A 24,828-nucleotide genomic window follows, 5' to 3' on the forward strand; every position below is an offset into this window, starting at 1 on the left:
TTTCCTGCTTGTTTTGTCCAACCTCTGCCTCTTGCTGGGGAGAGGTAAAAGGTTTGGGCAGAAACTGGGTATTTAGGAGCTCACCAGACCCTCAAAGTGGGATGAACCTCAAGAGAAGGGGCACCTTGGTCTGCTTGCTCAGGACCACATCCAGTCACAGTCAAGTATCTCCAGGGATGGAGACTCCACATCATCTCTGGGCAACTTGGTTCATCTTTGGCTATCCTCCCTATATAAGAAAAGCTTCTTCTTGTATCTTGGTGGAATATTCTATATTTCAATCTGTGCCAGCCAGTAAGGCCTCACCCTGGCCATGGAGGCCAATAGGTCTCCAGATGGGTGCAGAAACCTCATAGGGTGACCAGGACAGTACCCTGAGACCCCAAACCAAGGGGCCGCAAGCCCTTTGAGAGGAGATGCAGATGGATATAAAACAAAAAAGGTTGGAGATTCAACTCATTTTATTATGGAAGTCTATAAAATAGCCACATGGATTATTTTATTTATTTTTTTAAGATCACAAAATACACAACATCCATTTTAATATGCGACACAGAATATTATATACATATTAAAAACCACATGACTGAAACACATGTTCACACGGCACCAATCTCGTAACGAAAAACCCCACAAGTGCTTTTTTCTTTTTTTTTTTAATATTAAAAAACAACTGTGATAAAACATATTAATATTTTTTCCAGACACTGTTTACAATAAAGAGGAAAAAACCAAATCATATTTTACTAAAGAACAAATATTTAACAGCAAAACTTTATACTAAATATCTATTTTGAATTATAACAAAAATAGTACTTAGAATAGTTTATAAAGACAGACCAAAAAAAACCCCAAAATTTTGTGTATAAAATAATATTATAGCAAATTGGACTGTGCTAAGAAAAAAAAAATCAAACAATTCTGAGATTCAAAGTGCTTTATTCTGCAAACCCACTGCAGCAACTTTTTTAGTCAAGTTATAATAGTTAGGAATGGGAAAAAAAACAAAAGCATGACTTACTTATGCCTAGATTAAATACACACACAAACATTATATATACACATGATGTAAGCATATATATATAATGGATGTATGCATCTGACATTACCGCTCTCCAATCAACCACTCACTCAAAAGCATGTTTGGTTTTCACTTTGTTTTTCACATTGGAAGTTAAAATCATTCCAGTGAAACCCTTCACTGATTTCCCACATGCACACATGGGACCGAGCTATTACAGAGAACTCTGCCGAAGAGATTTTGCTCACCACGGGGCAGCACAAAGCCACCCATGAGCTTTAACCAGACCTTCGATTCTTGTCATCCATTCCCTTCTCCTGCTTTTCCCCTTTTTCAGCCTCCTTTCCCCTGAGCACAGTTTTATCACCCCTCTGACAGGTCTCAGATGGAAATGGGGGCTCCCGGAGAGCAGCCGGTGGTGGGTCACTGATGGGTTTTCACCCTGCAGACCATCCACCTTCTGTCCCTCTCCCCATGTCCTACAAGTGCTTGTCATCCACAAAGACCATGGGAAACCTCATTTGCCACTTTCCCTTTCCAAATGTCTGCCCCTGGGAGACTTACCCCTTCCCACAGTATCCAGATTTATGTTCTCCTTTGCTTCTTCGCCCTTTGGGATTTTGACTGTGATTAAGCTCCTTTTATACTAGAGAAAGTTTTCTCTCCATCAGGGACAAGGATAACACCTGACATCTCAACAGTGCCTGAGCTAGTGATGCTTCACTCCAAATTTCCAGGCTGGCAAAGTAACTAAGCCTCTGCTTCAGGGACACCGTGCACAGAGAAACAGGCTCCTGAGACCCTGCTATAGGGTTTGGCACGCTGTTTATCAGCCAGGAGGCAAGGTCTGGGTCTGAATGGCATCTCCTAGAAGTCTGGGAGTTTAATTTCAGGTTAAATCAACCTGAAATCAAGCTGTGCACCCTGGTGTGAGTGGAGACCATCCACTGGGATGCTCCTGGAGGGTCTGTGGCAGCTTGGCTAATGGCAATCCAACCTCAAGTGCTTCCCCTGGCTAAAACACTGCCTTCCTCCTCCTTGCCCCCACCAGACAATGGGCTGGCAAAGGCAGCCGTCACCATCGCTCGCTTCACACTTCCTTTGACCTTCCAAAGAGGCACCCACTCATCAAAAGCACAACCTGCAAAGCAACCTGGTAAGCCACATCTGCCCCTTCGCCCTTTCTTATTTCAACCCCTCTGACTTATCTGGACACCTTTAAAGCTGAAAGCCAAGCTGCCCACTCGAGCACAAGATCTTTTCCTATCACAGTTAGGAGAGGTCTCAACCATGGTCCTTGTGTTGGTCTTTCCACCACGGAGGGCAGGAGATGGGAGAGGAGTGGGGCAGGAGGGGCAGGGATGCTTCAGGTCAGAGAGGATCTCCCAGCCTGGTGCTTGGCTCTGGTCTGGACCAAACACTTGCTGGGGTGCTTGGGGAGCTTTTGTTCTGCACCCATCTGCAAGGCCATGTCTGTTTTCAACACAAGCCACCCATCTCACACTCAACCCAGAAGCCTCTTGCATGCATAAAGTAAAGAAAATTAAAGAAACCCACCCAGCAAACCAAATGCAAGATACCTTGGTTACCGCTTGCTTGTGCTGGAGAAGCTTTGGGCAGGGTCCATCTCCTGGATTAGTGGTGGAATGGGGCCAACAGCTTGCAAGGAGCCCACTGTTCACTCTCCTTCCTGCTGAGCTCTTCCCATCGCCAAACAAAACCCAAACACAAGACAAATAATGCAGGTGTTGGCTTATTTATAGAGATCACCTTTAATGCAAATGCCTCCTGCGGAAGAGGACACACTGAAATGAGCAGCTCCGAGTGGGGTGGCTTTGCTCAGTGCCGTGGTGCTTGCAGAGCCTCGGTGGGTCAGCAGGGCCATCAGTTTGGTGCCTGCACCTTGAAGGAAAGCAAAGGCACCACAAAATGCCCCAAAACGGATGCCTTTGCATGGGAAAGGGGCTGGTGAGGGGCTGCGGTGGGGGAATGGGTGCACACAGGCCGTGTAGCAGCAGCAGGAAACTCAACGAGAACAGAAAGGACACCCCTTCCCTTACCCAGCGCCCCAAATGCAGATATGCACTTGTCCAAGGGCTCAGAGGGATGGCTCCCCAGCCATTCAGGCCCACACAAGACACCACAGGGTTTTTCGGTCCCATAGCAGAGGCAAAACACAGCTCCACCTCCCCCGCTTGCCCTGGAGAGGAGATGGGAATGGGCATCACTTGTCTCCCCCTCGCCAAGGAAAGCCTCCAATGCCCCGAAACAAAAAACACAGCCAAACAAATGGGAAAACCCAACAAAGCCACAAATAAAAAACCCCAAAACACTGTTATCACCAGCTAATTTAACACTGTTAAAAGAAAAAGATCAGAGGCCACCCGAGAGCCACCCAGGCACACCAGACCTCTGATTGTGGGCTGATTTCCAAAGCCTTTCCCGCAGCCGGGCCTTTGCAGTGCTCCTCCTGGCAGCAGAAGTGTTTTATAGATATTTATATATATATATTTATAATATTTAGATACTGTGTATGGTCAAACATCCCAGCGCGCCTCGGGTTTTGCGACTCTTCACTCCTTTCCAACAAAAGGAGATGCACAGCGACATCTTCTCTGCTCCACATGGGAAGAGCAAAACGGTTTTGGCAGCTTCACCGGTGGAGAAAGCAGTCCCGACCTGGAGGCTCTGCGAAGTGAGCATCGTGGAGAAGCTTCTCATCCCTCTCTCCTCCCCTCCTGTTCGTCCCCTTGTCCCCATCCCAACCCTCCATCCCCCGGCTGCCCGTCCCTCGTGCCACAAGCGTGGGCTTTACACCGTTGCCCCCAGCATGGCATCTGTCCCCGTCAGGATCTCATTCTGGTTGGAATCCAGTCCGAAAAATTTGACCTTGAGTCCATCAACAGGGTGGACCACGGGCACCAGGGTGATTCTGGGGAAAGTCCTGGTGGCAAGCTCAAAGCGGCTGGTGCTGGCCAACTCAATGGCCAATGCCTTGAGGAAGAGCTTGGCCAGGTGTTTGCCCAGACAGGTCCGTACGCCTCCTCCGAAGGGGAGGTAGTGGAACCTGCCGTCCTTGTCTTCACTTCGACCCTGACCAAAGCGGTCAGGGTCGAAGACATCCACGTCCTTGAAGACGGGGGCAGTGTCGTGGGTGTCCCGGATGCTGTACATCACGCTCCAGCCTTTGGGGATTTGGAAACCCTGCAGAGAAAAAGGAAGGGGTGGAGAGAAAACCAGAATCAACTCTATTGCAAAGAGAGAGGGAGCAGGATGACAAGATAAAACCGTTTTGCTGTGTCTGCTTTTTCCCTTTTCCTTTAGGTTTATTACTTAAGCATGATGCAGACTTAAAAGAAAACCAGAAAGTGCAGCGCAAAGAGCTGGGAGGGGGGAATCCTGAGTTTATTCCTGTCCCTATCCCAGGGACCCTCCGGATGATCCATTGTTACTTATTTGCTTTGTGGTCGCTGGCAGGAGTTGCCTACCAGGAGCCCTGTGGTGCTCGACTGCCACAAAGCAGAGAGGGAAGCAGCTCCCCAGAGCATCCCATGGCTTTGCTCACACCCTGCCTCCCATCAGCCCAACGCCCAATGCACATGTCAGGGCCTGGGCGATGAGAAATGGGGTGGATTTATCATCCTCTGAGCATTTTAAAAGGTTTCCGACTCAAATCATTACATTAGTAGGATTTACAGCGACAAGCCAGGTCTCAAGATTCTGTTTTGCTAGTAGGAAATTCCAGCCATCGTGGTGAGTAATCTGCCCGTCATCCAGCAGCCTGGAGATGCCCTTTGCAGTAAACCTTTCCCTTGCCACACCCCAGCTCAGATTTTGGCGTCAAGCACTGTCACGAGTTGCTCTTTGAAGCATCATGCCTGTCTCCTCTTTGACAGTTCAAGCGCATCCCTTCCCTACCATGGGCCATATCCCATCACTCCACTCTGAATCCACACCAATTCCACCTCCCATCACCAGCAGGACCTAATTCATGCTCTCTGAGGCCTCGTCCAAGCCAGGCTCAAGCAAGATTTGCAATAACATGCAACAACAAGGCTGTTTTGAGGAGCTCGCGGTGTAGCCGCACCCTGGAGATATGGCGATACTCACATCCAGCTCGAAGGTTTGCAGCACCGTCCGGTACCCCCCAGAGATGGGGGTGAAGAGACGAAGCACCTCTTTGATGACACAGTCCAGGTATTGGAGGCCGTTGATGTTGTCCAGCCGGAGGGAGCCCTCGCAGATGCAGCCGTTGTGGAGGATGCCTTTGCTGCGCAGCTCTTCACGCAGCTTCTCCAGGACCCGAGGGTGTTTGAGGAGCTGCATGATCAGAGAGGTGCTGGCGCTGGCAGTGGTGGCATAGGCGGCAAAGATGAGCTCCAGGGTACCATCCTGAAAGATAAGAGCAAAGCCAGGATAAGACACAGGGGACAGGCAGAGAGACCAACAGCTATGGCACATCAAGGAACAGGCACGCAGGCTGCCATGGGGCAGTTCTTTCCCAGCAGCTCTCCAGGCTGGTCAAGTCTAACTGCAAGGTTTCTCCATGTCCAGGCACAGGTCTTGGAGACCCACCATGGACAGCTTTCTGCAGAGCTTTGAAGGATGCTGAGGACCAGACAGGCAGGAGGAAAAGCCTGGGGTTGGCACATGAATTACAAGTTACGCCATGACCCTGCTGCAGATTACAACTTGCCAAGGGCTCATATGCCCTGTGAAGGAGACACCATAAAACTGGATGGGTCAACGGGTGAAGCTGGTAAAGCCTGAAAGCTCCAGAAAACTTGCATGGTCTTTTGGTATTCCCTGAAAATGCTTTTTTGAAAGGACTAAGTGTGATCTGTAAATAAAAACGCCCCATAGGAAAGCAACTGGCTTGTTGGCACCATAATCCACCAGACCAGGATCCATCCGCAGCTCCCACAACACATTGTGGCCCCCCAGCTCTTACTGATCATCTCAAGTTGGCCCCCAAAAAGTCCTCCGTACAGAAGCTCATGCTTTGCTCTTCAGGGAGCCCCAACCCTGAGTACAGCAAGCAAAGGGTGACCATGAGGAAGCTCGTTACCTTCAGCTCCTGCATGGTTAGCTCCTTGCCGTGCTCTTTGCCACTCTCTATCAGGATGTCCAGTGCATCAGCATAGTCCTTGCCCTGCGTGTTCTGCAGCTTCTCCTGGATGGCTTTCTCCAGCCCTTTCTGCAGTGTCTCACGTGCCCGGATGCCCTGTGGAGCAGGAAGCCATCAGACCACACTGGACACAACGTTAGCACCACCATCCTCAGCCCAGCATCCCCAGGAGCTTGAGACGTGCTCGGGGCAACATATCCAAGTAATACAACTGCAATTGCAGATGCTCAAAGAGAAGTATAAAGATGCTGAAGTTGTTCCCCTGGGCAGGAGAAGTAAACTCAAAGTAGGCGAAATTACAGGCCGGAGTAATCAGCACCTATGTGCAAATGATAGGTCTGATGTGGGAGCCCCAGTACTGCACCAGTTCACAGGCCTCTGGCTCACCCTGGGATGTATGGCAGTCCCTGGGAAAATTGTCTCTCAAAGGAAAGCCAATTCTTTCAAAAGGATCTTCCTTCCAGGAGCATAATGGGCTTCCCAAGCAATTTTATCACCTGGACCCAGTAAAGCAATTCCTATCTGAGTGCAGCTGCACCGGGTTAACCTGCTGCTGCAGATGCTTCGGGGTGGCAAATTGGCTCATTCCAGTGGTCAAATAACAGGGACAAAATTTGCAGTGATAACCACAAGAAATAGATTTTAAACCCCAGATTTCTGTTACCAAAATTCTCCATGAAAAAAAAATATTTTTGTCAGTGTTTTTGGTTACATTTTTGTTTTGCATCATCCATCAAAAAACTGGAATAGTTCTTGGAATCTAAAGGTCCACTGACCTATTTTGCCCTGGGGACAGGAGGGAAGTAACAGGAGAAAGGTCCCACAAACAAATAAGTGCAGCAAAACTGCCAGCTACAAGTGAGGAGAAATTGCTCATTAAACCTGAGCAGGCTTTGACTGCCTTCTCCCTTGCATCAAACCACCATCCCTAGCACTCTGAAAGCCTGTGAATGGATGTTCCTCTCCACTCTATCCAAGTTGAACTTTATAGCCCAAAATGGAATTGCTTCTAGAGGTCAGAGGGTGAGAAGACATCCCACCGGGAGCCTATAGAGTTGGAGATTCTATAGCAACCACCCCATATATAGATATATATATAGATTCTATACCAACCACCCCATTAATCTCAGGTGGGTGTTATCAGCGAGTGGAGGACTTGACCCAAATCTCTTACCCTCCTGTAGCCGCTGAAGGGCAAATCCACAGGCAAGGAGAAGACATTCTCCACAAACTGCTGATAGACCTCGAAGAGGCGGTTGAGCTCCTCATCGGGGATGCGGAATCCCAGCAGGACACGGATGGCCATGCGGAAGGTGAGCTTCTGAGCCTCATGGTAGACATTGATAGACTCAGGATTGCTGCTCCAGGCCCGAAGAGTGTCTTTGATCACCAGCTGGATCTTGGGGAGATAGCTCTCCAGTGCCTCATGGCTGAAGATTTTGGAGAAAACCTACAAAAGAGAGCAAACAGAGGTTTCTATGCAGTCCCAACGCCCCACTCTTTGCCTTCTGTAGTAACCAGCTTCTGCCCACCAAAACGAATGCCACAGATCTCCTATGCGGAGCAGATGTCATCATCCAGAATTCATCATCCAGAATCACCAATTCCAAAAACAGCTGCCAAAAAGGTTGATGGAGAAATATCAGCTGATCCCCACTACAACCATCACAAACCATAGAATCAGGTTGCTCAGAACCACATCCACCCTGGCCTTGAACGTCTCCAGGGACAGTGCATCTACCACAAATGATGGGCAATAACACGGTGCTAAGCAGAGATGGGAGGAAACGCTTCACCCTGCACACAGAGGGACGGATGGAACCTGCTTTCCCACAGCTCCATGTCTCAAGGCTCCCAGTCACATTCACCCCATGACCTGAATGCTACTAATACATCTTTTCCATGGGGATTCTCTGCTGGCTACTGTGGTTGTGCACTCAGGCAAACAGACACAAGCTTTTCTCTGAAAGGGAAGCGTTGGCGGCTTCTCTCACCTATCAGCCACCTTTTGTGGTGTGTAAAAATGAAGTAAAGCAAGTATTTTGAGGGATTTAGGATCTCTGTACCACCTAGCTGAGCCCCGATAAGGGTTCAAGTGAGGAAGAGAAGCACACACGTATGCAGAGGCCACGCTTGCACACAGCTCATTTGCTTGGGAAACCAGGGAAAAAACCCTGATGTCAGCAGATACTATTAATTTAAGCCCTGCGAGTAAACACTGTGCAGGAGTGGACCTCCCCAGGTCCCCGATGCTAACGGCTCCTTGCTCCAACTTTGGGCCAGGGCCCACGTTGCATGAGGAGCTCAGCAATGTCAGGAATGTCCCTTCAGCCCTCCCCGGCGCAGCCCACAGCACACGCTTTCATTCGGCATCCCCGGCCGCATCCCTCCCAGAGTGCACCGGAGGAAAAAGTGCTGTTTGTTTATGTTTTATTAACCTACACACACACATACAGACACGCAGACACATGAGGAGCTGCATGCAGCACGCACACACGCACCGCCACATGCCAGGCCTCCGGGCAAATCAAATCAAAACAGGCTCCCAAGGAGGGAGCTGCAAGCTGGTGTAGCCTCCACCGGTGGCCAGTTCCCAAAGGGGGCTCAATGCATGGTGGGGGGGCTGCAAAGTTATCAAAAGAGGAGAGAAATCAAAGCCATTCCCTCTTTCCATGAGCGCCGGGCTCACTGGAGCTGTAAATGTGAGAATTTCCTCCGCAGTCAGCACTCAAAGGGAAAGGTAATATTTTCCTGGCTGCGACCCCTCATTGCTAATGCACGTCGTTCACTGGGAGTTTGTTTGGTGAAATAACACCTCTGTCCCCTCGCAGCCCCCGGGCAGGAGGCTCGACAAGAGCCGCTTCATAATGCACCGGGCTGAGCCCCGGGTAAAACTCATCACACAATACACCGTGGGGCCAAGCTCAGAGGCTGCCGATGGAAATACCAGCATGCAAACGGCATGGGAAAGAAAATGCAGTCAGACCAACAGACAGACCTGCCTGCAGACAGACAGCAGTCCCCGGATGGCAACGCAGAGCGGAGGCATGAATGAAGGGAAGGGAGGAATGAATGAATGAGTGAATGAATGAACAGCAGGGTGGCGAGATCACGGCCAGGGCGCGAGATGGTGCGGCTGCTGCTTCCTGCCGCCTCCCTGCACTTCACAAGCTATTTTTAAGCCTGGAAAGGGCAGCGATGCTCGGGCAGAGCTGCCTGTGTGAGGGGTGAAAAAGCAGCCGCTTGGCAAAGAGAAGCTGGAGGTGCTAAAGCACCTGCGGAAGGTATGAAGGGAGCTGGGAAAAGGATGGTTCCTGGGGGACATGAGCAGGACACCAGGGGTTGATGCAGTGGTGGCTGGAGAAGGGCTGGCAGCCGTGAGGGATGGGACAGGATCTCCTGAGTGGGGCAGGGGAAGGGACACCAATGTTTCCCATCCAGTTGGGATAAGTAAAGAAACTCCCAGTGAAACACCTCACCTCCCACAAACACTTCCCGTGACTCAGTTTCCCAGTCAAAAGCAGAGCCAATGAGGGAACAGCTTCTGCCTAAAGAGCACTGAGGGTGCAGGCCTCCTTGGAGACACCATCCCAATGGAGATGGCCTCTGGCAGAAACCCTGTCCTCTGCCAGCTCTGCCCAGTGTCTCCCACAGACCAAGTGCTCAGGAATCCCCTGCACCCTGCAGAAACTACAGCAGCCCAAGAAATGCCTCTGGTCCCACTGTGCAAAACCTCAGCAGTGGTGCAGAGAACCAGCCAGGGCCCAGACCTGCACCCTGCAGACCAAGCCAGACTCTGAAGAGAAGAATCTCTGTCCCAGGGAATGATGCGCAACGAAGGTGCGCAGGAGAGGACCCTCAGGAGGAGAAGACTGAGGCCCTATGGATGTCAGCGCGGCACCTGCCCAGCCTGAAAAAGGGTGAGCATTTAGCACTGGGAGGCTGGGGGGGATTCTGTGGAGGTTTCCTCTTTTTTGAGCTGTCCTTTTTCCTCTCAGGATCCTCCAGCCCCAGTCAGATGCCTCCCACGTCTGCTGGAGCCTGCAGCTCCTGGCCATGGGGCCATCCAGCATCGCACGTCCCGGCCACACTGCACCGTCCCGTCCGCTCGCCGCCGCTGCGCTCCACGCCGCCTAATCCCACATGTCAGCAGATCCTTCCCCAGCCAGACACAAGTCTGGATCCCCTTCCAGTCACCTCCAGTTCAACCCTGCATCTTTCCAGTTGATTAAAAAGGAGGAAAAGGCAGCCAACTTTCCCCGACAAACCTCCGTGCGTTTCTAGCCTAAAATTCCTGCGCCCTCTAGTGAAGCTGAAACGAACGTCTCGGCCACTCGACGGAGCAAGACAAGGCAAAGCCAACGAGCGTCGGTGCATAAGAAGTTGCTCCAGAGCTTCCAAGAGACAAAATGAACCATAAGAAAATGCTCGGCTTTGCTAACACTGAGCTCCCATAGCCCAGCCTCAGTGGGGGTGCAGCCGGGTGGCCTCAGTAACGGGGCCAATGCAGTGGCCAGGAATTTTGGGGATGCTGGAAAAAGTCCCCATCTTTTTCACATTTTGATATGTCCCATAAGAGCCAAGTCTTGGGGTTTGCTCTGCCCAAAGACATTCATTTACACCCATACACACACGCTCACCCTGTGCCCAGGGAGACACCACCACCCAGCGAGCTTGGCTGGAAACCTCCGAGTCCACCGCACAGTGGAAACAGGATATTTAAAGGTTTATGGTTTTCCTAAGGCAGAAAATTCCTTCTCAGTGTCTCAGCTCCAGGGTCTCCTGGAGAGGTCCAGTCCTATGTGATAGCAAACTGCCACAAAGTACTGGCTGGAGAATACTGCAGCCCAATCCTTAAACTACACCGAAGAGGAAAGAACATTCAGGTGAAGAGCCCTGAGCTTCAACCCAGTGTTTTCATGCATAGCAAAGGCTTCAGTTAGTGGCTGGGGTGATGAGGAGCTAACAGGAACAATGCTTCTTATTATGTTACCCTTCCTTGGTTCTGGCCAAGCCTCTAAAAGCACCAGCTTCAGCCCCTGCCTTTTGCCATCCATGATCTGCAGGTCTTCTGCTCCCAACCATCACACCAGCACGGCAAAGACAGAACGGAGCTTTTCCTTCCTCCTTTCCGGAAGGAAAACTTATGCTTTGGGATCAGACACCTACATCTCATCCAGCCCATGTCAGCCAGAGTTGCTGGCCCGACCAAATGAAGGCACGATGAGTTTGGGGATGTTTTCACCAACCAGTTTGGCACCCACCAGCGGTTTGGCCATCCAAAGCAGCATCCAAAGCAGAAATAGTACCTGGAGACGTACTATTTCTTCCTCCATTTCAAAAGACCAGGCGGTGCTTGTCCCAAGCCTGTCCTGTCGTCACGTTATAATGGATGTCTGCCTCTCTCTGGCATCAGACACAGGGCTGCCAGACATGGAGCCCACTGCCACGCTCCAGCGGGCTTGTAAACTATGATGGTTTTGGAATGGGATAAGGCTCAGGGGCAAGAGGCTGTCTTGGTACTGGGAGTGTGAGCAAAGGGAAAACACACCAAAACCAGTTGTGAACATTATATGAGGCACTGCAAAGAGAAGACCTCCACAAAACCCCACTGCTGCCCTGACATCCCACTGTCTGTTTATAAAGGGCTTTGCTTTTTGTAGACACACAGCAAAGAGCTGATGCCTTTTTTCCCCATGCTGTCATCGGAAAATGGAGCACATGGACCACTCCATGGTCTCCTGCCATGCTCCATCACAGGAGGAATCCAGGCCCATTGAGAGGGAAAAGAGTTCCAGCTCCCAACCACACAAAATGAACAACGCTGGGTTTGCCCATCAAAGCATAGCACTGCCTGCAGGTGAGGAGTGTGGAGATGAAGGCAGCCACCTCTCTCAATAGCCCCATGAACACTGTGACCTGTCTCCAAAGGGAATCTGGATCCAGTAGCTGGAGTCTCCAAACTCAGCCCAGCTGAAGAAAAGGAATGGAGTGCCTTTGCAAAAGGCAGTAACACTGAAATGGGAATGATTCACCAAAAAATGTGCTGGAAAAAAATGTGAAGATCATTTCAGCATCCTCAGGCCACGTCATGATGATCAAGCACACTTCAGAGTTGCCCATATGCCTAAGTTCTGGAGTTATTTCACATCTAGGGTTGTGAGAATCTCCAAAATTTCATATTTCCACTTGTATTCAGAAAAAAAACGAGCCCAAGCACCACATTCCCCTACAACATAAAAATTTCCAAGCATCTCTCCTGTAAACCCTCCACATGGCATGTGAGACCTCACTTTTCATCTGAAACCCTTTAAGAAACAGGCTGTCGTTATAAAATAATGATGCACAGGCTGGAGGGGCAGAGTAAGGAACAAGGAGAACACCCTATATCTGTCTCAGCATCCCCATGTGCAAAATTGCCTTGTGTCTCAAAAACCAACGTCATCAACAGCAAAAGGCAAGCAGTTCCATTTCAACAATTTGGGCTTCTTAGCCCATTTTACAGGGATCATGGAATCTCAGACTGGTTTGGGCTGGAAGAGACCTTAAAGCTCCTCCAGTTCCAACCCTCTGCCATGGGCAGCGACACCTTCCACTAGAGCGGCTTGCTCCAAGTCTATTCAAATACCTAAACACGGTTCTCGAGCATCTCTGTGCCTACACCCCGTTTGAAGCACTGCTCCAAATGCTCTCTTCCCATTTGTTCACAAGCAACCAGTGCATTTGAGGAGAGTAAAATCGACCTTACATGTTGTCACCACTCTTCAAGGAGGGAATCAAACACAGGGATAAATAAGCTATCACGTCAGTGAATAGTGTGACAAAGAAATAGGAGCTGTGGCCAGCCAGAAGGGGTTAGAAAGGTGGGATCAGTTGGCTAAGAAGAGGTCCAACAAGACACACGTCTGCTGCCTGTGGCTGGGATCTTTGGCCAGAGCCATGGAGAAGGAGCATCCCACAAACCTCCCAGGCACACAGCCACATGGTCAGAGCTATCATTCATCAGCATCACATTCAGCTGGGACAGGCTATCCCATTTGGTTTGGACCACATACTAAATCCTGTATCTGTGGCGTGGAGAGAAGAGCTTACACAGAGCTAAAGAGGAGAGAAGCAGCTTGCTTGGGCAGCAGGGATAGTGCCCTGTCCGCCACAGTGGAACCAATGGAGGAGAAATACTAGGAGAAAAGTTCCCTTTTTGCTGTCCCCCCTGCCATCTTCCTGAAGCACAAAGAGCAGACCAAAAGGAAGGGATCCCATGTGTTTAAGTAACACTAGTAGAGACGAAGCCAGATATGGCGAAGAAACCAGAAGTGCTCTTCCATGTGAACACTTAGTCCCAGGTTCTGCTAAGTGTTCCGCAAGCTGCAAGAGGAGGAGAGCACAAAGGTGGCCATGCTCAGAGAGGATGAGAGGGAAACAATCACGTCATAGTGCAGTCCACTCGATCCCTAAAGCGAAATAAATACACATAGCTGAGCATGTATGGTGTCTTGGAAAACAATGTGGAAAGATGCTTGAAAAGCATTTCCTCCAGCTGAAATCCTGAGTAAGGTGCTGAGAGAGCTCCAAGCATCATATGGGAATGAACACACATCTGAGGGTGCAGAGGTGTCCCTGCTTTTCAACACATGAGCTCCTGCAGACTACCAATGAGGCGTCTTCTGAGCTTTAAACTAAGCCCGGGAAGGAGATGACAAGGGCTGAGATGACCCAAGGCCACTCCACAGAATTTAAGGAGAGGAAGCCGAAGAGCAAGCTGGCTGACAGGGAGATATATTTAGTGGTAGAAGTGCCAGCTGGGAAGGAATGGAGAGCATCGTCAATCCAAAACAAAGCTCTCGGTTCCCAGAGGGATGAGCGGGATATTACAAACCACAACTTAGCAGGTTACTTGAGCTGCTTGGAAGGATGGAGTATGATGCAGTGGAAAACCAAAGCTACACAAAGACAGTGTAGGATGGATCCTGAGTCCAAAAGGCTCCCCCACATCTCTGGGATTAGCTCCTGGCTTCCCCCATTCCTACTCAGAAGCGGAGCCTGGACCCATGCAGAGCTGTGGGCTGCAGTCTGGAGTTCTACCCAGCAGAGAGCATTGCAGCCCAAGGAGGGGTTTATAGAACCATCGAATGGCTTGGGTTGGAAGGGACCCTAAAGCTCCTCCAGCTCCGACCCCTGCCACGGGCAGGGACCCCTTCCACTGGAGCAGCTTGCTCCAAGCCCCTGTGTCCAACCTGGCCTTGAACACTGCCAGGGATGGGGCAGCCACAGCTTCTCTGGGCACCCTGGGCCAGCGCCTCAGCACCCTCACAGGGAAGAGCTTCTTCCTTATATCTAACCTAAATCTCCCCTGTTTAATCTTGAACCCATCACCCTTTGTCCTATCACTCCAGTCCCTGATGAAGTCTCCCTCTCCGGGAAGACTTCTTTTCATCAGCTCTGTGCCTTATGGGACACCCAACCACTTCCATCCCAGATTACACGGGAAGGTAGAAAAGCCTCTGTTATGGAGGTTCAGATCACAGGCTATCCATTGTACAGTTCCTGGGCTGTAACCACGGTCCCATACAGCCCAGCTTCCCAAAGCAGGGTCTGACCTTGCAGGGCGCTTTTGGGGTGGAAGGTGCTATGAAAAGTGCATAAAATTTGTCTCCCAGCCTGCGCTTTGCGTGGCTTTTTCTTTTAATCCATTGGAATTACCCTGGATTTGCACCACTGTAGATGACAGCGCTCCTTGGTCTAAAGTCAATGAGCCAACCTAGCTGACAAATTCCTCCCCAAGACCGCGAGCAGGAACCCTTCTCCATCAATGAAAGCTTTTTCTCCTGCTCCAGTGGCTTTTGCCCATGCATTAAAGCTCACAGGGGCAGCAGCCTGACACGGACACACTGGGAAGTTCCTGGAGCCAGGCCAGCTATGATGGCAGCTGGAATCCAGCCCGCTTGAGGCAATTGATATGATTTGGGGAGGTGGATGGAAGGGAATGGTTTCTTTTCCACCATGGGATTTACAAGTCACACAGAGGAGGGTGGTTGGGTTGTGTTTAAATGCAAAAAAGCAGAAAAGAAAAGAAAAAGCCACTAAAAACCCTCTTAACAACTTGATTCGGGGGTTTTGTAGCGTGAAAGGTACATTCCCGCCTCCTCCCATCCCTCCTTCCTCCTCCCGCCCCTCTCCCCCATCCCTGTCCTTCCCTCCCTTCCTCCCCCCCAGTTCAGCCCACAGCAGCTGGTTTATATTTGGCTGTAAATTTATGGCCCCTTTTGTGTTCTTAATCCTCTTGCAAACTATATTAAAGCCTCAGACCTTTCTACTTGGTGCTAATAAGCTCAACACTTGTATGCCTCCAAGGCAGAACATTAATTGTGGTGTGTTAATGAATGATGTAGTTTTGGACAGTGAGACAAAACAGGCCGTTTCATTGCACCACTGTCTGCTTCCTCCTCGAGTCTCCAGGTCTAGGATGTCTACCCAGCCCACGGACTGCCTTCATTTTATTCTGTCTTTTCCTTTTTTAAGCCAGCTGTGCCTATTTTGGGATTACTATGCTGGAACAGAGCACGAGCCCGGCAAGTTCAGCAGTCTCCTGCCAAGGCTGGATGCTTCCGAGGAAAGTCTGAGTCCCACCTTCCCCGTGCACTGTAGCGCGTATCCTGCACAGGGAAACTCCTTCCTGGCCCCAGGCGCTGCTCAGTCTCAACCTAAAACCTAAGGGCAGTGCATCCTGGCCATTTCCAATTCCCATTTCCTTCTCCACTGAGATGCTGGGGTCCCTCACAGGAGTGCCTCCCTCTCTGCTTGCTACAGTTCAGCTTCCCGCTGGCCTCACATCCCATAAAAGCAGAGCATATGCTATTACCATGCCTAAAAGCAGAATTCCTTTCCCTTCATTACAGGTCATGCTGACACTTCCAGAAGACACATGTGGTAAATCTGGAGCAAATGCACTGATTTCACTGGGGTTTCATGGATAGAAATGGGGGCTCACAGGTAGAAATGGGAACTGAAGCTGTCTATAAGGACAGATCTAGAATGAGGTGTAAAAAGGATTGAGCGAACAGCCAGGCTGGGACAGGGTATGGCGGAGGTGGCACCAAATCCAGAGCAGAATGGGGAAAGCATCAGAGCATGGAGCAAGGAGCCAGGCACCATCCTCAGTCATCCCTTCCAATGGGATACACAGGAGAGCAGGCGCTCCCTTTCCCTGGGACATGTCACATCTGACCCCAAGGGAACGATGTGCATCCTACGTACGATGGTGAGAGATAAGAATCTGCCACCAAAAAGAGCAAGGACCTGCCCATGCTCAGCCGGATGTGAGAGCAACGTGGCTGCTCCTGCCAGTAACCTGCAAGGTGATTCTGAGACCGAAGTGCCACTGTGAGGAACAAGCTGCAGCACGGGTGGCCCAGGTCCTTCCCTGACATCAACATAAACCCCATGACCCAAGAGCCGTAACAGCCTCTCAGTAGATATTTATCTCAGGAGGGCAGTTGAGGAGTTTTGGGTTCCTTTTGTTTACTACTTGTAAACTGTTCTTATCGACCAGCTTCATCTCAGGCCAAGGACAGAGCCGATGCTGATGACATCTGCAATAAAGCGATATCCTGACGCAGGCAAGCCCTGCTCCCAGCCTGCTCTCACCCTCTCTCCTGCCCCATGAGCGGTCACATCCCTGCACAAAATTGGCTTTAGACACTGCCTAATAATTGGAGAGTTCATTTGCCAAAAGGAGGAAGTTTTCTCCAATTTATATTACCTTTGACATCTTCCTGCAGGGGAGCTTTAGTAAATAGGGGATGGGAAAGCAGAGAGCTACCATAGCTTGTTAATACGGCTTTGTTCCTCCTGAGCATCCCAGAGTCCTTTAACCTACAATCTTAAAGCTTCTGGTAGCCCAGGGATGGAGAAGAGGATATTCATCCACTTGATGGAAGGGAATATTGAATCCATACAAGATCCTGAAGAAAAGCTGAGATAGGGAAACAGCAAACCCAAGAGCTCCAGAGACTGAGTTGTCCAACCTATCTCTGATCCCATCACCATCATGGGCAGTGTCCTACAGCAGATCCAGTGGTGACAGCTACAATTTTCTGGTCTTGAAGTTAAACTGAAGAGCTAAAACTCTTTGGAAAGCTTCACAACACATGGCCAGTAAAACAGCTGATTTCAATGGCAAGCTACCAGAAACATTGTGCAAGAACATGCTGGTTATAAAGCTCTTTGCTAGAGCTTATCTTCGTATCTCAGTGGCAATCTGTCCCATCAAGAGGGGACCATGGCTTCATTGCCTAGGAATGATGAAAATCTATCTGCCTGTGCTGTTACAAATGCAACTCCACTGGCTTTTGGAAAGATCAGAAGGAGTTATCACAGGTGGTGACCAAGGACCTGTTGAGGAACAAGAGCTATAGATGACCTCAATGGTTGGAGTCGCAGCAGAGGGTGAGCCCATGTGGTTTCACACATTTCCTTGTGTTGGCTACCATCCTATGCCACAAGCAGCTTCATGAGACATTATACCTTAGGTACAATTTCTGGCAAGGACAAAGAAGGAGAAACCACTTTCTCAAGCAAGCAAAGGTTTAAGCTCAGAGATGACGTAGAAAACAGAATTTGAGAGGTACTCCAGAAAGCCTCACAATGCTTAAAACTGAATTATCAACAACCTAAAAGGTTTCCCAGGAAATACTACTGCTCTTCTACATGGAACTTGCAGACTGCTCCAGTTCTATTCCTATTCCATCCTTACTACAAAAGTTGGTGAATTCTGTGAAAAATGTTGCCTTCTGCCCACAAGTTCTTTGCTCAGTTCCCCAGCAGGTCAAGAGGAAGAGCAGACTGGGTGTCCAAGAGGAAAAACTGCCTAGAAGGAGCAAGCTTCAATCTTAAACCTTGTGCTTCCTCCTTGGGCCTTTCCAGCGGGGTGGAGAGACTTAAAAATCAACGTCATTTAACACAACAAAAGCTCAGGTCTAATGAACTCCAAAGACACCGGCTGGTAGAAGGGACCTGGCCTGGAAAAAGCTTAATCTGGTCATCGTAATCTCAGCAAGAACAAAATGATCTCTTTTCTTCCCATTAGAAGCAGGTTCTCCTTATTTCTGCACGCGCAACTCAGTGCAGGGCAAGGGGTGGTTTGCACAGGCATAGAATCATAGAATCATTCAGGTTGGAAAAGATCTTTAAGATCATCGAGTCCAACTATATGTAACACTGCCAAGTCCATCACTAAGGCATCTCCCTAAGTGCCATCTTAGTGTACTTCGAAGAGGAAAACAGGGCAATAACAAAATAGTCTCCAAAAAATCTGTATATTAAGAACCTTTTCAGTAAAAAGCTACATTTTGACTAAAAAGGTACAAAAAAACCATTCACAGGAAGATCTTCCACAAGTTCCTTAACTGCTTTTTAAACAAGGGCTCCCAGGCCCAGGGATCACCCAAGGGTGTGCTTTGCACAAGATGCTCAGCTCCATGAGAACAGGAATTAAGAGGAGATCAGGTGAAGGAATTGGAATAACCTCCTGCTTTCAAAGGGAAGGGAATCAGCTGCACCCAACCTCACACCAATGAAAGAGAAAGCTTAAAAGATAATGAGCTACTTTTGCATCCTGCACAGCTTATCCAGGGAAAGGGCTTGCTCACAGGTAAACTGGCTCAAGGCAGTGGGAAGGTGTGTGAACAGGAGCAAGGCTCATCCTGGGATGGTGTTTTGTCTGAGTACCTGTTCTCAGGAGGCTTTTAGCCATCCCTTAGGCAGGAGTTAGAATGCTTGCCAGCTTAGGATCATGCATGATGCCAAAAATTGGGAAGGTAAAAAGGTTTTGAGGAGGAGAATGGAAATCCAGACCAGCCTTTGGAGTTAGAAAAATGCAAAAGCATTGGGATTCACAGGTTAGGGTGGGACATACATTTCCCACTTGGAAAAAACACTACAGTAAGAACTATAAATATCGAGGAAAAGAAGCTCTTCCCTTTCTACACTGCTGGTGTTGCTCCTTAGCTAGTGCTGGCACTCCCCATCTGAGCTGTGGTACAAATTACAAGTCCATCAGGATACCACAGAGGTCAGGCCTCCCTTTTCCATGACCCCATTCCCATCACCCACGCTCTCCTCGCCTCCCCCGGTGCCTGTTCCTGAGGTCGGAATTCCGTGGTTTTATTAAGGCGATGGCAACCAAAGGCCTTCAGCTGCCCGCTTTGCAGTAGCAAAATATTATCTGGCTGTGCAGAAGATAAAAGGAGCAGCAAAGGAGCTTTGAGGCACCTTCAAATCACTGCTTGCTGCTGCTTAACCCTCACTTAATAGGGAGTAAATAGGAGCCAAAGCTGCTGCCTTCCTCCCACTGCAAGAAAGCAGATTGCTCCCCATTTCCCTATCCCTCTCCTGCCACAGATTACGCTCCATGATGGGGGGAGCCCCGTGAACTGTTGGCCTTTCTCTTTGACAACAAAGCTGGGAAAAACATCTCATTTCTTAAGGATAAAACAAGAAGTAGCCCAAGCAAATGGCAGTGTAATTGCAAAGACAGGGAACACCTCTTGGTGCTGCGTGCCACGCTCTGTGCCAGCAATGTCATCTCCATCCCACAGTGATGGGGGGAAACATTGCCTTCACCCCAAATCCGCTGCCTGACCCCACACAGCTTGGGAGGATGGGATGCGAAAGCCATTGTGCCTGCTGCCACGCCAGCCTGGTCACCTCTCCCACCACCATTGCTGATGGGGAAACATGAGGATGGACCCCCACATCTGCTTGGGCTCAACAACACCCAGGAGGCTTCTTTGGGGGCTGTAAGGAGAGTCTGACCCCAGGACCACCGAGTGACAAGGCAAAGGCCCAGGAGGATCTCAGATCCCCACAACCAGCTCAGTCCCCCCCATCACCGCCCCAATATCCCCAAAATCCAATACAACGCTCAGCACCATGATACTCCCCCCCCCCCAAGCAACCACAGCCCCCCTCAGGGTCTCCCTGCAGCACCTCCATCGGCGGAGCCTGGAAATGGGGGGGTCGAACTTTGTTACCTCTCTCCTCATTCCATTCCCTTCTCCCCCCCCCCCCCCCCCCCCGCCCCTTCCCGGTTTCATCGCCCTTTTAAGAGCCCTGCGGGACCGCGCTCACTTCTCAGCCCCCCCAAACGCGTGTAACCGGCTGCAGGGGGCATAGTGGAGGGGTTAATGGGGGACGGAGGGGACCGGCAGCACCTCCATCCTCAGCTCCACCCTGCGGTGCACCCCCATGTGTGACCCCCCCACTCTATCATCGCCCTTTTAAATTCCTCAAAGGCATCGAGCGCAGACACGGAAGGGGGGGGGGGGGGGGGGAAACGGACCCACGCGGGACCTCTCACGCACGTGGATCGGGGGTCTGCGGTGGGAAAAGGCGAGGATGGGATGGAGAGGATAAAGGGAAGGGGTTCCCCCACTTCAGGCGCGACCCCGTGTCCTGTGTGTGTCTCCCATCCCCATCCCTCGTTCGCGGTCACTCGTGGGCGCCCCTCACCTTCCTCTTGTGGCGGTGGATGTCGCCGATGGAGTTGGCCACGGTGTTGGGCCCCAGCAGCATGCGGGTGCTGCGCGGCCACTCGGTGCTCACCAGGTGGTGCTCCCCCATCAAGATCTTCCGCACGTTTTCCGCGCCCGTCACCCGCACCAGCGGCCGCCCCAGCAAGTGCGTCTTGAAAACGTTCCCGTACTTCTCCCGGCGGGAAGACTGGAAGCAGGAGCCCTGCAGGGATGGGAAGGGGAAGAAACACGCGTGGACGGGGTGTTACCGCACGGCACACACGCGTGGGGATCCCCACGGGTACAGCTTGGAGGGGTGATGGGGGGGCTATGGGGATCCCCACTGAGAAGCTATGGGGGATAATGGGGGATTTGCGGGGATCCCCGCGGGTGAAGCTTGGAGAGGTGATGGAGGGGTTACGGGGATCCCTATGGGTGAAGCTTAGGGAGGTAATGGGGGGGATCGAAGATGGAGGTTTGGGGGTATCCCGGGCAAGGGAATGGGGGGGAGGACGGGATAACCTGGACATCCCACCCGCGGACCGCCCGGCTCCTTCCGAAGGGGCGCCCGACGCTGCCCGCGCCTCCCGGAGGGGGTCGGTGCCTTCCGCCACCTTCCTCCTCCTCCCTTTTTAATTCTACCTTTACCTCCCTTGGCACTTTTAAACCTTCCTCCCTCCCCTCCTCCTTCTTTTTCCCCTCTTTTTAACCTTTCCCTCCTCGTTTTTACTCTTTTCCCTTTTATTTTCCCTTCCCCCCCCCCCGTTTTCTTTCTTTCCCCCCCCCCCTTATTTTTCTTTTTCTTTTTATTCCAATTCTCCCAGCCTGAATTTACTCGAAAGGCTGCAATTTGCCTAAGTAAATCTCCAGATTTAAAGAGCCTTTAATAACTTTCCCACATGCTCCGGGAGGTTTTTATCGGCGAGGAGGTGGATGGAGCCGCAGGGTTAAGGAAAGGGGGGGGGGGTCCCCCAAATCCCTCCCCCTCTATCCCGAGCTGGGAGAATAGCTGCGAGCGCTGGAGCCCCGGTGCCGGGCGGGGAACGCGTGTGTTTATTTTGAAACAAAAGCGCGGTTGTGAATTTTAGATGTTCAGGTGACCCTGTTTCTTGATCTGCGTAAATATAATTAAAGTCCTTTTTGTGGCATTAATAAAGAGTTATTTGTACACCATTTCCAGGGCAGCACAAAGAGGACCTTTATGTGGGAGAAGTTTCGAATGGAGTCCAATTTATACAAAAAATTTTGTATTTTTAGCGCTGGATTCTGTTTGGACGGAGCGTGTGGAAAAGCGAGAACCCTTTTCTGGTCCCCCTGTAAAAATCTGATAAATTTCTTTAAAAAATAAAGCCCTATTGAGAGCGGGCTGTTAACCCCTTCAGCGCCACTGGTAGGGAAAGGGGCGGTGGGGAGAGGGGCCGACGCTCCGGGCTCCCACCTCGGGGCATCCCCGTTGACGGGGGACCGGGACACGGGGACACGGGGACACCGGGACACCGCAGCCCTCGCAGCCGGGCCCGAGCTGCCCTTCGCGGCCTCGGGTTCCGCCCGTCCCCTTCGGCGGTGCCGTCAATGAAACGCGACCTTTGCCGGCGGCAGCATCCTCGCCAGGCTCCTGTTTGCTTTACTCTTTATTTTTATCCTGCCCTGGGAGGAGGAGGTGGGAAACCCTCGGGGGTTCCCTCCCGGGATGCTGAGAGCCCCCGGGGTGCCCCCAGCCCGGCCCTCTCGCCCTCCCTAACCCGGGGCACCCCTCGCCGCCTCCTTTCTTGTTCTTTCTTTCTATTTTTATCTCTTTTTTTCTTGGCAATCGCCCTCTCGCAGCGCGGTCCGAGGGGGATCCCGCTCCGCCCGCCACTGTTCAGCATTTAGCAAGGTTAATCCCGGGTTAATCTACCGATTACCTCCGCGGGCTTCCCCCAGCACCGGACCCGAGCCGGGCGGGTGTGAACCCGAAGAGAGCAGCCCCGGGGATGGCGACGGGACCCGGGGACCCCCGGGGGTCTCTCCTACCCCCGGCGTTACTATAATTCATTACTTTTTGCAAGGATTTAAGCTGGGAAGGAAGGGGAAAAGGAGGTTTTGGGCAGCACGGGGGAGACCCCTCGGCTTCTCTCGCTGCTCCCCGGCTTCCTCCCCAGCCCCAGCGGGGAGCGCAGCTCGGCGGCCGCCCCGGGGCGAGCCGAGCCGGGACAGGCTCCCCCGGGGTGTCCCCCCACAATGACCCCCCAACCTCTGCTACCTCCCCGGCTCGCCGCATGATGCAATCGAAAGGAGAAGAAGGAAAAAAGCCTTATAAAATAAAAACTAAAGCCGGTCCCAGCCCACCTTCTAAGGGGAAAGGGGAGAAAGGGAAGGCAGGGAAGGGAATCCTCCTTACCTGCAGGAGCCAGTGGAAGGTTTCTCCGATTAAAGGGAATCCCATGGAGCCTTTAGGGATTGGTAGCTTGCAGGTTTTGTCGCGGGTGGCAGCCCAGCGGAGCTGCCACAGCTGTTGGGACACGGCCAGCAGCAAAGTCAGCGACACCAGGCACGCCGCGAGGGTAGCCAGTGCCGAGACGAGATCAAAACTTGCAAAAAGCATATTTGGAAGAAGGAGGAGGAGGAGGGTGGGGAGAGAAACAGCCCCTTGACAGGCACCGCACTCGCACCCACACACCCGCACGCACGGGAAGAGGGAGATCGCGGAGCGCACGGTGAGGGCTGCCTGGGGGGTCCCGGGCGGGGGGGGCCCCGCTGCCCCCGTCGCCGCTGGCAGGGCAGGAAACAGCAGGGGAAAGGGGGGAGAAAAGGGGGAAAACCAGAGGGGGTGGTGGCAAAAAGTAGTTTCTCCTCGGTCCCTCTCTGGAAACTTTGTTCTTGGTTGGGATAAACTTGATGGAGTGACAGAGGCGCAAAAGCACACCCTACAATAAGGAACGGGGAGGGGGGAGGGTAAAGGAAAAGGGGGAAAGGGAAAGCAAAGGGGGAAAGAAAAAGGAAAATAGAGGAGGAAAAGGAAAAAAAAAAGGGGGAAGGAAAAAGGGGAAAAGGGAAAAAAAAGGGGAAAAAAGAAAAAGGAAAGAAGAAAAAGTGGCAAGGAAAAAGAAAAAGGGGGAAAGGAAAGGAGGAAAGGGGAAAACAGAAAGGAAAAAGGGGGAAGGAAAAAAACGGGGGTAAGAAAAGGGGGAAAACAAAAAGGAAAGAAGAAAAGGGGGAAAAGGGAAAAATAAAAAGGGAGAAAAAGAAAAAGTGAGGGAAGGGGGAAGGGAGGAGAAAAGGAGACCCCGAATAAGGGGTGAGGGCAACAAATAAAAATTAAAAACCCTGAAGGAAAAAAGAAAAAGGGAAAAAAAAGACCCCCAAAAAAGTCCAAGCACAGATGCTCTGGCTCCTGCTCGCTTCCAAGGCAAAGCCACACACACCAGAAGGGGGGAAAAAATAAGGAAAAAAAAAAAATCAAAGAAAATAAGCGAGGTTTGGAAAAAATAGCTTGAAAAATGATAAAATAATTCAGCCACGACCCGGAGAGCTGCAAGAACTAAGTAGCTGTACACATGTATCTACACACAGGGAGCGAGACAGGCCGGTGGGGGTCCCTGTCTGCACACACGGGAGCGCGGGGCTCCGCACGCCGCGGTGTCAGCCCCAGACTTTCCCCGGCCGTGCGGGAGGCGGGCGGCGGGCATGGCCCCTCGCACTGAGGAGCGGCGGAGAAAGTCCCCGGGTGTTTATATAGAGGCGGGGAAGCCGGGGCTGGGCTGGCCGCCAGCTCGGCTGCTCCCCCCCGCACACCCACCGCACGCCGAGGGCTCCGGGGGAGGCGGGTCGAGCCGAGCCGGGCTCAGCGGAGCCGAACCGAGCTGAGCAGAGCTGAACCGAGCCGAGGAGAAGCCCTGGCTCTCCGCCCGCAGCCCGGTCACGCCGCGCTCCGCGGCTTCATCCTCCTCCTCCTCCTCCACCGCCGCCGTCCGTACCTTCGGCCTGCGGAGAGACAAGCGCGGCTCAGCGCCGGCGTTCACCCCCCTTCTCAAATCAACGCCCCCTTCTCCAATATCCCCCCCTTCCCAAACGAACCCGCTCGCCCTCGAAATCAATCCCCCTTCCCCAAATCACCTCCGTTCCCAAATCAACCCCCCTCCCCCAAATCAAGCCTCCCTTCCCAAATCAACCCCACTTCTCCAAATCAA

General features: G+C 51.5%; 1 protein-coding gene across 2 annotated transcripts; it reads right to left on the reverse strand.

Annotated features, from left to right (window-relative positions):
* Positions 1–3,832: 3,832 nt before the first annotated feature.
* Positions 3,833–23,243, reverse strand: CYP26B1 (cytochrome P450 family 26 subfamily B member 1; the record flags this gene model as incomplete). 2 transcript variants are annotated; one of them, XM_080623580.1, is made up of 6 exons in its annotated part: positions 3,833–4,225; positions 5,132–5,413; positions 6,090–6,245; positions 7,324–7,599; positions 20,658–20,882; positions 23,040–23,243. In XM_080623580.1, the coding sequence occupies 6 exons, from the start codon at positions 23,241–23,243 to the stop codon at positions 3,833–3,835; spliced, it is 1,536 nt and encodes a 511-aa protein (XP_080479706.1). The 2 variants fall into 2 exon arrangements, with proteins under 2 accessions (XP_080479706.1, XP_080479707.1); XM_080623581.1 differs by lacking the exon at positions 20,658–20,882.
* Between the last annotated feature and the right edge of the window lie 1,585 nt (positions 23,244–24,828).

The sequence above is a fragment of the Psittacula echo genome (assembly GCF_963264785.1).
Source record: "Psittacula echo genome assembly, chromosome: 1".
NCBI classification, from domain to species: Eukaryota; Metazoa; Chordata; class Aves; order Psittaciformes; family Psittacidae; genus Psittacula; species Psittacula echo.